Genomic DNA, 12,305 nt, shown 5'->3' on the forward strand with positions numbered 1-12,305 from the left:
TCCTGAGTCCAGGGTTCTTTCCCCGGGAGAAAGAGACCATCGTCTGCCCATTCTTTTCGCCTCCCTGCCTGGCCACTCTGGGAACACGCAGACCTGACCTCTCCCTGTTCCCGCCTGCCCGCCTGGAGAATTCAAGGCCAAATCAGGCTAAGAAAACCCTCCCTGACTAGAGGCGGGGCCTCTCCAGGCACCGAAATCCAAGGCACAGCTGAGAGTCTCAGATGTGCCCAGTCCTTACTGGAGCCTCTGGTCTCCCTGCCTTTGAGAAAACACCAAGATTTTGCAAAAAAAAAAAAGTCATCTGTAATCTGAACCCCAGCAGATGCCAACAGGCCGGAGAGGTGGCGGACAGAAGTTGGAGCCCACAGCCCTGCTGCCTCCCGGCTGTCTGCCCCCAGGCTCCAGTCTCCCCGCTGGCGAACTGTGGAGGGAGCAGTGCCTGCACCCCAGGAGCTGTGCCGAGGACAGAGGACAGCGTGCCCATCACGGGAGACACCGGCTCCGAGGCACCCAAGACTCTCACCGCCCTCTGCCAGGGGACTCGTGTGGTCACATCGCCCAAACCTCTGGCCCCCCAGGTGTGTGCGATGGGACGGCCTTAACCCGGCCCCCTTTTCCAGGAGAGGCTGAGCCTTAGAGAGGAGCTGACTGGACTAGGTTACAAGGCCAGTAGGGGGAGATGATGCTGGACCGGAAGGGTGGGTGTGGTGACCGGGGACCTTGGGCCAGGCTCCCGAAGGCGCTCAGCTCAGGACCTCTCCACCCATACCTGCCCCCAAATTCCACCCCTCCATCCCTCCCAGGGCTCCCCCTGCCCACACTGAGTGTGGCTCGGGTCCCACCCAGCACCAAGGCCGTGCAGGCGAGGCCTGTGCCACAGCCTCTGGTCACCAGATCCAATGGCCCGTCCCCCTCTCGTCCTGCATCCCCACGCCTGCCCACTTCTGGAGCCCTCCACCTCTCCAGCCAGTTGCTCAAGGTCTCCAGCTGGTCCCTCCCACATCAGGCTGGCTCAGGGCTCTGTCCTAGGCCTCTTTGTTACTCCCCCGAGGCTCCCTCCTCTTCCCATGCCATCTTGGTGCCCATGGTCCCAAATCTGTAGCTCCTCCCTGACCTCTCTGCTCAGTTTCACACAGGAAACCCACTGCCTGGAAGACACCGCCATCTGGATGTCCCACGGGCACCTGCGACTCAACCCGTCCAACACCTGCCCTCCTCCTGTGTCCCCTCCAGATTCACCCCAGGCCCAAGCCAGAGACCTGGCTGCCAGGCCAAGTCTTCCCTCCGCCCCACATTCAGTCACCTGAAGCCCTGCTAGTTAAGCCCACTTCCTGGGCCTTCCTCGGAGTTGACCCCACCCTGACACCCCTCCCTCCGCCCGGCTTGGCGGAGCACGGCAGCTCCTCACTTCTACTCTGACGCCCCCCAACCCTTCCCCCACCTATGCCCGAGAGCCTGCCACATGGAACTCTGACCACGTCCCCTTCGTTGGTTTGTCAGGCTCAGTGGTTTCCCAGGGCTCTGGGGATAAAACCCAAGTTCTGGTCACTACAGTTGCCACACTGTGTTGGCGCCACACGATGCACTTCAGGGTCCCAGTGCCCACCGGCCCCAGTGACAACGCGGCCACACAGCCAGCTGCTGCAGACACCAGATGGACACCAGAGGACCCTGGCCCACCCCTGGGCCTTCCTGCATGACACGCAGCCCGGCCAGACCAGCCATACGGCCGCCGGCATTGCAAGCCACCATGCCTCCTTTGCAGCGGGCACCAGGCCTGTCCATCTGCAGAAAACCCATCACGCGTCAGGCTCAAAGAGCAGGCACACGGCAGGGGAGGCACAAGCCCCAGATAACAAGCCCCGGCCCGGGGCTGCAGGCCCTGCGGTGGGCACGCTGCAAAGACCTGCCTCCACGGCCCTCCCGTTTCCGTGTATTTAAAGGGAAGCAACGTGTTTCCATGTTTGGCATACAGGTTGCTTAAACATTTTACAAAATACTAAATAAAGCTTCTGAAAAACATGCAAAGTCTGTTCGATCAACTGCTCTACACAAACTTAGCTGATGAAACACCTGAGGTGACTCATTCCACCTGTGAGCCCTCGGCTTCCTCTTCTGTAAAGTGGGGATAATAACCCCTGCCCTGCTGAGTCGCTGGGAAGACACAACGAGATCGGGAGGCAGAGAGCTCAGCACCGTGTCGGGTGCGTGGTGAGCGCTCAGGGCCTGGTAGGCACCAGCATCGTCCCCAAGCTGGCTCAACTGCCCGCGGCCAGGGAGGACCCCAGCCGCTGGGGCCAAAATCTTTGCTTCCCCATTTATTTACTAATTATGAGATGCTGGCCAAATCACCCAGCCTCTGTCCGTGTTTCCTCCAAGGTACTACAGTGATGATAATCGCTGCTTTCCAGGGTCGTGGTGAAGATTAATAATGATGTCTATCTACACAAGCCCAGCGCATCCCGCCATCAGACGCGTGTGTGGCCATCCCCGCACAGTTCCTGAAGCCTGGCAGGTGCTAAATGAACACCATGTTCCCCTCTCGACTCGCACAAGGACTGCAGGGAAGCCCCTCTCTCACACGAAGAGCAGACCTCCAGGGAGGCTTGGCTGGGCCCTGAGGGGCCACCCACCTTCCGCCCGTCGACGGCGCCCTCGCTGCCCATGTACGCCAGCTTCCGGCGCACGTAGAAGAGCATGTCGTCCTGCCGCGGGGCCCACTTCTCCATGAAGTAGGTAGAGAACATCCAAGTCCAGAAGACGATGCGGTCATCCTTGAAGCACCCTGCACAGGGAGGCCAGAGAGGAGTGAGGAAGGATGGGTCAACCTGGCCCCAGCCCCGTGACCTTGGCCGGGCCCGGGCCCTGTCCCCCACCCCGCCCCCGACCTGTGTTTCTGGTCAGAAAGCAGCCAGGACTGTGTGATGTTCAGAGCCCCCTTTTCCCTCACACCCCACCATGGGGCACCCAAAGAGGCTCAAGGCCACGAGACACACCCCCCCCCCCCATGGCACAGTGGACTCCAGCCTGTGGATGAATCAGTAGCTTCGGTGCGGAAGGAAAGACGGAATCAGAGGGAACGTCATGGGCAGGCTGTCTGGCTGGGAGCCGGAAGGGCTTAGGATGGGAGATCTGTCAGGCAGGCACCTCCCTCCCCCCATCCCCACCCCAGGCTGCCGGAGCTCCCACGGAGAATCCGACTTAAAGGAACAGCTGCCCCTTTGCTAACCACGCTGAGCGGCAGGCAGGAAGCAGGGAGGATGTCCACCCTACCCTCACCCTGGTGCCACGGAGCCTCTCGGCATGCCAGACTGACTGACTTCTTTTTATTACAAACAGGATTCCTTTATGAAAAATCTTTACGGTACTCTTTCCCACACAAGGAGAAAAAGCCCACAGGCTCTGGTAGGAAGGACTGAGTTTCCACTCCAGCTCTGCACTTGCCACGTGACAGCGGGCAAGCATCGCAGCCTCTCTGAACCCAGGTTTCTGGGGGTGAACACAGACTGAGACCATGGGCGTGGAGAGCCCGCGCCTGGCACAGAGTGGGACCCACAAAGGCGGGTGTCTACACAGATCCGACAAAATTCCAAGATGTGCTGCAGAGCTGTTTCTTAGAAACCCAAGATATTAAATTGCTCCTGGTTTCTTTCTCTTCTCCAGAAACTACTTTACCACCGTGACTGAGCCCTCGCACTTGGGTCCTGGAAGGACCTGACCTAACCCAACCCTGGAGGCGGGAACCTGGGGGCCGCTGATGCGGGGCTCTCCCTTGTCCTCACAGGCGGTACAGGGACTGGCCAGGCCCCCTGACTTGCAGCCCATGCCCCCTCCTCCGGGGAGTCGGCCATCAGGCTCTGGAAGACTGAGCCGCAGGCAGAAAACCCCAGCCTTTGCTTACATCACCATGACCAGAGACCCAGGCTCCACACCAGCTCCTGCCCTCTGCCCTCTGCAGGGCTGCCACGGGCAGTCTGCAGCCCGCCCACTCCCACGCCCTGCCTGGCTCCCATGCGAGGGAAACAGAAGGGTCCTCATCAGTGAGGCGTCCAGGTCAGCGAGCCTGATTAAGACAAAGGCCACCCATCAGCCTTGGCGGCAAAGGCTGGAAGAGGCCACAGGACTGACGGCCGCATCCGCAAGCTGGCAGGCAGCAGGTGGAATGTCGCCGCTGTCCGCATCATTCTGCATCACCGCCCGGGCGTTCCTGCCACACCTTTTCGACAGGCAACGCCCAGTTCACGCCCCTACAGATCCCTACAAAACTAAGCAAAGGGGCCGTGTTATTCCGAACAAAACAGGAACTCTCCCGTGACTCTGTTTACTCGCAGCTCCCTCAGCCCAAAGCCCAGCAGAAGGCCCATCAGGCGAAATGCTCAAAGACTGCCCACGCTGACTGCTTCCTGGCCCCGCGGGGGGTACAGAAGTGACAAGCAGTGGGTCAGGTCTCCAGTCCCCACCACCTGCCACAGTGAAGTACAAGTTCACCATCAGCGTCACTCAGGGTCAAGCGCTGCCCCCCTCGGGCGGCACTCTCTGTTTATTCTGCAGGCAGAAGGAGCCTCGTGGTACCTCGGGCACCCAGATGGTTACGATTTGTTACACATTTGCCATGTTGAGTGAGCACCAGGTAGAGCTACGCAGATCATCTCACTAAACTCTGCCTGCATTCTGGTATGTCTACTGCCCCGTTTCACAGATGCAGCTGACCCTCAAGAGGTTAAAAAGGAGGCCAAGATCACAGAGTTAGAACCCGCCAAGTCCTCAGACCTGTCAGACCCCCGCGCTGACATTCTTGGAAAATGCTGGACCCAGATAATGAATGCAAAGCGCTTGGCAGGCAGCTGGCAACCCCGGGAGCGCGATGAGGGAGGGGTTCTGGGGTTGGGGGAGGATGCAGGGTTTGCATGCAGGAGTGGAGTGCTGGAGGTGGCACAAAGTACATGCCACTGTATTCTCTAGGATTCCACGTGCCACCAGGCCTGGCCCAGTGGGGGCCACACAAGGGGTCCCATGTCCCTGCTTTAAATGCTGAAAAATCACTTTCTTCACAGCTCATCTGGCCCGGTTAGTGAGGGAGTCTGCAGGTCCCAAGAGTCTGAAGCAGACTGCCTGCCAGTACTTCCTCCTAACACAAAGGCTCGGCTCACACAGGGGCTGCTGGCGCCCAGCCCGAAGGTCACCCCGGGCCGGCTGCCGGCCCCCCCACCCCGACGGGCCACTCCCAAACAACCTCTCAGAGGGGACCAGCCCACCCCCCGTACGCTTCCAGCCCACGTGGCCATCAGAAAGTCCCCCTCACTGCCAGCTCCCCACCCGGGCTGGTGCCATCACCCCTAGAATGCACTGGTTGCCCCTTCCACCCCCATCCGACAGTCTGCCCTCCACACCACAGCCACAGGATCTTTATTTAAAGATCGTTCCCTGCCCCCCTTAGACCCTTCCCAGGGAATTCGGAATAAAACCCAAAGTTCTGAGAAAGCTCTCCAAGACAGCCCCTCCTCGTGCTGCTCACCAGCCCTGCTGGCCTCCTCCCCCTCCGATTCTCTGCCCCGGTGCCTTTGCACAGGCGTCTCCTTCCTGTCATTCCAGCTGCAGCTTAGACGACTCTCACCTCTTCAGAGAGCCTCTCTGGACACCACATTCAGTGTGGCCCGAGGGGCTTCCCTGTCACAGCACCTTGTTTTACTGCCATCATCACCACTGGTGTTTCATATCGGTTTGCTGTCTGTCCCCCACTGCATGAAAGCAGCTCAGGAGGAGGGACTTGTGTGGATGACCATCAGATTTCAGTGCCCAGAGCAGAGCCAGGCACAGAGCAGGCGCTCGATAAATGCTGTGTGAATAAATGGGTTGTCCCAAGTTAACAGGAAGCAGGTTCAGTGAGGTGGGTGACTTGTCCAGGTGACCACAGCAGGGACGTGGCCCAGCCACTGTCCACCTGAGGCCTGGGTGTCCCACGCAGGACACAGGGCATGGACTTGCCACTTTATTTCAGTCGCAAGGGCCCTGACTTAGAAAGATCTTCCGAAGATGCCCCAAACACCGCACGACACAAGGGCTGCAGCCCCCTCCCTTAGCTCGCCCAGGCTCCACAGGCAGGTGGGCCTGTCACGTGTGCTGAGAAGACCCCTGGGCGTCCAGACAGGGCCCACCCCGACCCCACCTTTCTGAGCACCTGCAGCCCCTGTGCGCCCGGCAGGTGCAGGTTGGGAGACCCAGCACCAACACGCTCCGAAAGGAACGGGGGGCTAGACGTTCGCTGTCAGCTGTGGACACCACACGGATGTTATCATTAGCGTAACTACTTCAGTACCAATGACAAACTCATTGTCATTGAGTAGGAAGAAACTCTACTCTCTCAGGGAAACCCCACGCACCTGCCTCTCTCACCCATGAGGTGGGGAGACGCCTGCTAGAACCATCGCCAGGACCAGCCGTGGGCACCACACCCAGAGACGCTGGCAGAACAGACACACCCAGGACACCCAGTTTAAAGCCAGAAGAGAAATCGCAAAGGTCAAGAGCTGCCCCCGGCCCCGAGCACTCAAACTTCCCCTCATGCCCAAGAGAAGCATGGCTGAAATCAAAAGGAACATGAAAACCAGGGGAGGGAAATTCACAATAAATAACTAATGTCCATGTAATAAAGAATTCATGGGGCTTCCCTGGTGGCACAGTGGTTAAGAATCCACCTGCCAATGCAGGGGACACGGGTTTGAGCCCTGGTCTGGGAAGATCCCACATGCCGCGGAGCAGCTAATCCCACGCGCCACAACCACTGAGCCTGTGCTCTAGAGCCTGCGAGCCACAACTACTGAGCCCGCGTCTCACACCTACTGAAGCCCATGTGCCACAACTACTGAAGCCCGCGTGCCTAGAGCCCGTGCTCCGCAACAAGAGAAGCCACTGCAATGAGAAGCCCGCGGACCGCAACGAAGAGTAGCCCCCGCTCGCTGCAGCTAGAGAAAAGCCCGCGTAGCAACGAAGACCCAATGCAGCCTAAATAAATAAATAAACAAACAAACCAAAAAAATTAAAAAAATAAAGAATTCACATCATAGCAAGTTATGAAAGAAAATGCATAAGAGCCCAATAGATAAATGGGTAAAACACCAAAACAGGTAACTGCCAAAAAGGAAACATAACCACTTAACAAAAATGTGGGAAAATATAAATCTCACTAGTTTTTAAAAATTCACATTGAAAGAACAAGTTGTCCTTTGTTTTTTTTTTTTTGGCCACGGCCCGCAGCCTGCAGGATCTTTGTTCCCCAACCAGGGATCGAATCCGGGACTTCGGCACTGGAAGCATGAAGTCTTAACCCCTGGACCACCAGGGAATTCCCCAAGTTGTCATTTTTAAGAAGGCAAATTTGGTATTTTAAAAATACCACTTAGGACTTCCCTGGTGGTGCAGTGGTTAAGAACCTGCCTGCCAATGCAGGAGATAAGGGCTCAAGCCCTGGTCCGGGAAGATCCCACATGCCGCGGAGCAACTAAGCCCATGTGCCACAACTACTGAGCCTGTGCTCTAGAGCCCGAGAGCCACAACTACTGAGATCACGTGCCACAACTACTGAAGCCCGTGTGCCACAACTATTGAAGCCTGCATGCCTAGAGCCCGTGCTCTGCAACAAGAGAAGCCACCGCAATGAGAAGCCCACACACCACAAGGAAGAGTAGCCCCCGCTCGCTGCTACGAGAGAAAGCCTGCACGCAGCAACGAAGACACAACGCAGCCAAAACCAATAAATAAATGAATAAATAATTTAAGAAAAAAGAGTGCAAAAAGAAAAAAAAAATACCACTTAGGAAAACTGGCAGATTCGACAAAGTTAAACACATATTTACCAGTGATTCAGCCATTCCCAGGTACTTGCCCAAGAGAAATGAAGCATGTGTCTGGCACAGACACTGGTATACAAGTGTTCACAGACACTTTGTCCCTAGTAAACCCAAACTGGAAACCAGGAGGAGGTACACGTGAAACATGACGTAGCCACTCAATGTTCCTGGCAATAAGAACAAACTACTGATCCGCACTGCACTACGGATAAATCTCAAAATCATCATGCTGAGTGAACGTCAGGCATAGAAAGAGCTACACCTGAAAGGCCACGTTCACATGACGCTTCAGAAAAGGTACAACTACAGTGACAGAAAGCAGACTGGTAGTTGCCCCAAAACGTTCTGTTTCTGGTGGTGCTTTCACAACCATCAAAACTCACCCAATTACTTACTTTACACGGACACAGTTTATTTTACATAAATTATACTCCAATAAAGTTGATAAAAAGTTACGACAGCCAAAGCTGGGAAGAGTACATTGAACTGGGAGCTCTCCTATATGGCTAGAGAACAAAAATCACTCTATCCTTTGTGAAAAGCAAGTGAGCATTTTCCTGCTTCTGTGAATCTATCTTATGGAAAAGAAAAAATAGGAGTAAAGTAAATAAATGCCTTTTGCAGAAAGACATTCTCTCTGTATCAATGAGAGCAAATAATATAACAACAATAATCATAATAATAAGGAAGGAGAAAAAGAAAGTAATATTCTGTAATTATTGACATTTAATCTAGGTAAATTATGCTGTATGTACTAAACCTAATCTCCGTCAGTCTTTTAAAAGGATGCATATGAAGACAAGTAGGTACATGGAAATGCGTGTAATACGTTTGGTGAAAGAGCGGAAGCTCAGGCTGTACACACACTGACCACAACTACATACGTCACACGCCCAAAAGGCGGGAGCTGCTCTACCTCACAGGAAATATGTTTTCTTTTTTCTTTGTTTTTACTTTTAATATGTTGTGGGTTTTTTTTTTTTTTTGCGGTACGCGGGCCTCTCACTGTTGTGGCCTCTACCGTTGCGGAGCACAGGCTCCGGACGCGCAGGCTCAGCGGCCACAGCTCACGGGCCTAGCCACTCCGCGGCATGTGGGATCTTCCCGGACCGGGGCACGAACCCGTGTCCCCTGCATCGGCAGGCGGACTCTCAACCACTGCGCCACCAGGGAAGCCCTACTTTTAATATTTTCAATAGTAAGATGACACCACTTTTTCCCATGAATGTACGACTTTTGATGAATGTCATAAGGCTCATTAAAGTGAGAGGAGGGGGACAGAGAAGGGACTCCCCATATTCAGAGGGAGGAGAGGAGGGTGGGATAGGAGACAGTCCAAGTCCAAAAAGCTAGGAAGGGTCAAGGTCACAGAGAGAGTTCAGACTCGAGGAAGCACAGTGCAGCGTGTGGATCTACAGCCAAACATATCTGAGTTCAGGCCCTGACTCTCCTGCCCCCCAACCAGGTGGCCACTGCACCCCTCTGGATCCCAGGAACTCCATCTGTCAGAGGGGTCTAACCTGCCACCCTCCCAGAACCAACAGTGAGGACGGGGGGCGGGGGGAGAGGACAATACGAAAGTCCTTTGTAAGCCGTAAAGTTCTGTCCACATGTACATTCGGGGGGACCCTCTGCACTGCTGCTTCATGTGTCTCTGTCGGCAGTGTGGCTCGCTCAGATGAGGTCATGGATCCCAAACCTGCCAGTGTCCCTAAACTACGTGGTGCAGTAACTGTGTGAACAGACACATGAGGGGTAATTGGACCCTTGTGTGGCCTGTGAAATCAGTACCAGCTTTTCCCAAGACCTGTCCAGCAAGAAATCCCCTGGGTCATAAACCCTGAGAGCCGCCAGTCCAACAGAGAGCTCCCTAATCTCCATGACTCTCTCCGTCCCTGTCTCCCTGCCATCTGGCCACAGGGGCAGCAAGTTTCCGGACCCTTGAATCCAGTGGATGACAGACTTATGGGAGAGATGCAGCCCCAGATGCTGAGTCACTCACTGGGGCAGCACCACGGACAGCTCCATGCCCCCAGGCCGCTCCCTGCTGGGCTGTGGTCCTTACAATCTGTTCTCATAATCCATGGTAGTTATGTTCTATAAAGTAGCCACAGACACTGAATTAGCAAATACCGAACGACTGCTCCTAGGGAAATACAGAGTTGAGTTCTTGCAAGTCTCTGGTTGCAATTTCGTCCACCGATCAATATGTATAACCTTGTTTTACGTGTTTCTGTTTAAAGACACCTTATTTAATATATAGTTGGGTTATTAACATTGAACTCCAGGACATCAGCACTGTAACTCGTGCCTGAATGAAGCTTATCTAACATGTATATTCTCCATAAGGCCCATCACAGCCTTCTCTTGCTTGAGACTATACAGCACTTCAGCTTTACGCTTGAGGCCACTTTAAACAGCAAAATCACCACCAAAAAGTACAAAAATGCAAATACATGGCACTATATAGACCACAAAAATGATGAGTTGAAACAAGGAGGCGTGGTGTCACCTTGCTCAACCTCAGCTGGGACCGTGCACCTACCTCGGGTGACTGAGTTTCCCACCACTCTGCACACGTCTGTGATTAACCACAAAAGCACCAAAGGTACTGACGACTTCGGGGGGTTATGGATAAATTTCTGTTGAGTAGGTAAATCTGTAATACAGAATCCGTGAATAATGAGGATGGGCTGTATCAGAAAAACTGGTATCTTCCAGCTCGAAATGGGACTACGGGGATCCAGCCACCTCCCCTGCCTGCAGTGAGTGACCTGCTTTCACAAGCTACCGGCTTTGAACTTCAGAACTGGGAGAGCCCTTTATAGACTAGTGAGTCTGGGGACGCACGGAAGAAGGCACGCAGCTGTGTGAGGAGAAGAACCCGCGCCTCCCAGGCCCAGCTCCGTGCTCTACAACCACCCAGCCACAGATTCTCTACCTCATTCTGCATGACACTGAATGGGGGATGTAATCGTGCCAAAAGCTCAACAGCACTGACAGTGATGACGGCCCACGTTTGCCCTGCACTCTACAGTTTATAAAGCCCTTTCACCTGTTACCTCTTCATGGCAACTTGATGAGGTGGGGATAACCTCAGTTTAGTTTAAAACCTCAGTCTTTGGTTTAAAAATAAGGCAGGGCTTCCCTGGTGGCGCAGTGGTGGAGAGTCCGCCTGCCGAAGCAGGGGACACGGGTTCGTGCCCCGGTCCGGGAAGATCCCACATGCCGCGGAGCAGCTGGTCCCGTGAGCCATGGCCGCTGAGCCTGCGCGTCCGGAGCCTGTGCTCCGCAACGGGAGAGGCCACAGCAGTGACAGGCCCGCGTACCGCAAAAAAATAAATAAATAAATAAATAAGGCAACTGAAGCTTGGGAATCCAGTGGCTCGATAGCATCTGGGGCTCAAACCCTGCCACTCATATTCTTTCCAAGGTCCCAGATGTAGGCATATGCGCCTGAGTCTTCAGCAAGTCAATCTTTTTACGGTAGTGACGTCAAAGATCACTGAGCACAGATCACCATGGCAAGCCTAATAATAATAGAATATTCAAATAATAGAGGGAGCAATTCTAACTAATTTGATCTATTAATTTAACATGACCCAATAGAAAATGCCAAGAGAATGTTTTAAAATAAGAACAGCCAGGAAAATTCAGAGTGATGTGGGATCATGATTCTTATCAGATATTAAAACATACTAGAAAGCTAAATCCTCATGTCACCATCAACACAAACTACACAACCCTTCCGCGTTGCAAACAAAAAACCCACAGACTGTTGGCTGCCTATCCTGCCACGTGGACGAGGTCGACTTGAAGGCTGGAAAAGGGCCAGAGAGAGTGGAGATAGGAGATGGAGACAGTGGGGCCACTCAAGTCCTTAGTATTGGGCATTCCTAGTCTTCTGGAGGCTTTAGTTTTCAACTCTTCTACAGATTGTTAGCCAAAAATTTTGTTTACTTTTTTTAATTTTTTTTATTGAAGTATAGTTGATTTTACAAATTTTTTTATTGAAGTATAGTTTCAGGTGTACAGCAAAGTGATTCCGTAATATATACATGTACATATATATGTGTATATATTCTTTTTCAGATTCTTTTCCTATAGGTTATTACAAATACCGAGTATAGTTCCCTGCGCTATATAGTAGGTCCTTGTTGGTTATTTTATTTTTTTAAATTTTTAAAACTTAAAAAAATTTTAAAATTATTTATCTTATTTAGTTTTGGCTACGTTGGGTCTTAGTTGAAGCACGCAGGATCTTCGTTGAGTCACGCGGGATCTTTCGTTGCGGCACGCCGGCTCTTCATTGTGGTGCATGGGCTTCTCACTAGTTGTGGCGTGCGGGTTTTCTCTTCTCTAGTTGTGGCATGCAGGCTCCAGGGCGCATGGGCTCTGTAGTTGTGGCGCGCGAGTTCCAGAGCGCGTGGGCTCTGTAGTTTACAGCACAGGGGCTCT

The 12,305-nt window shown here is 53.5% G+C and overlaps 1 protein-coding gene across 8 annotated transcripts in view; it reads right to left on the reverse strand.

The window, feature by feature from the left end:
• KIAA0930 (KIAA0930 ortholog) overlaps positions 1 to 12,305 on the reverse strand; it is a 45,760-nt gene that overhangs the window by 14,359 nt on the left and 19,096 nt on the right. For all 8 annotated transcript variants that reach the window (XR_003791117.1, XR_003791116.1, XR_003791112.1 and 5 more), the window contains exon 2: positions 2,634 to 2,785. Coding sequence is in view for 1 of the 8 variants with exons in the window: in XM_029205416.1 (XP_029061249.1) it covers positions 2,634 to 2,785 (152 nt within the window). In the remaining 7 variants the exon portion in view is untranslated. The remainder of the gene's footprint in view (positions 1 to 2,633; positions 2,786 to 12,305) is intronic.

This window comes from Monodon monoceros, unplaced genomic scaffold (genome assembly GCF_005190385.1).
Source record: "Monodon monoceros isolate NGI ecotype Baffin Bay Population unplaced genomic scaffold, NGI_Narwhal_1 Super_Scaffold_6, whole genome shotgun sequence".
NCBI classification, from domain to species: domain Eukaryota; kingdom Metazoa; phylum Chordata; class Mammalia; order Artiodactyla; family Monodontidae; genus Monodon; species Monodon monoceros.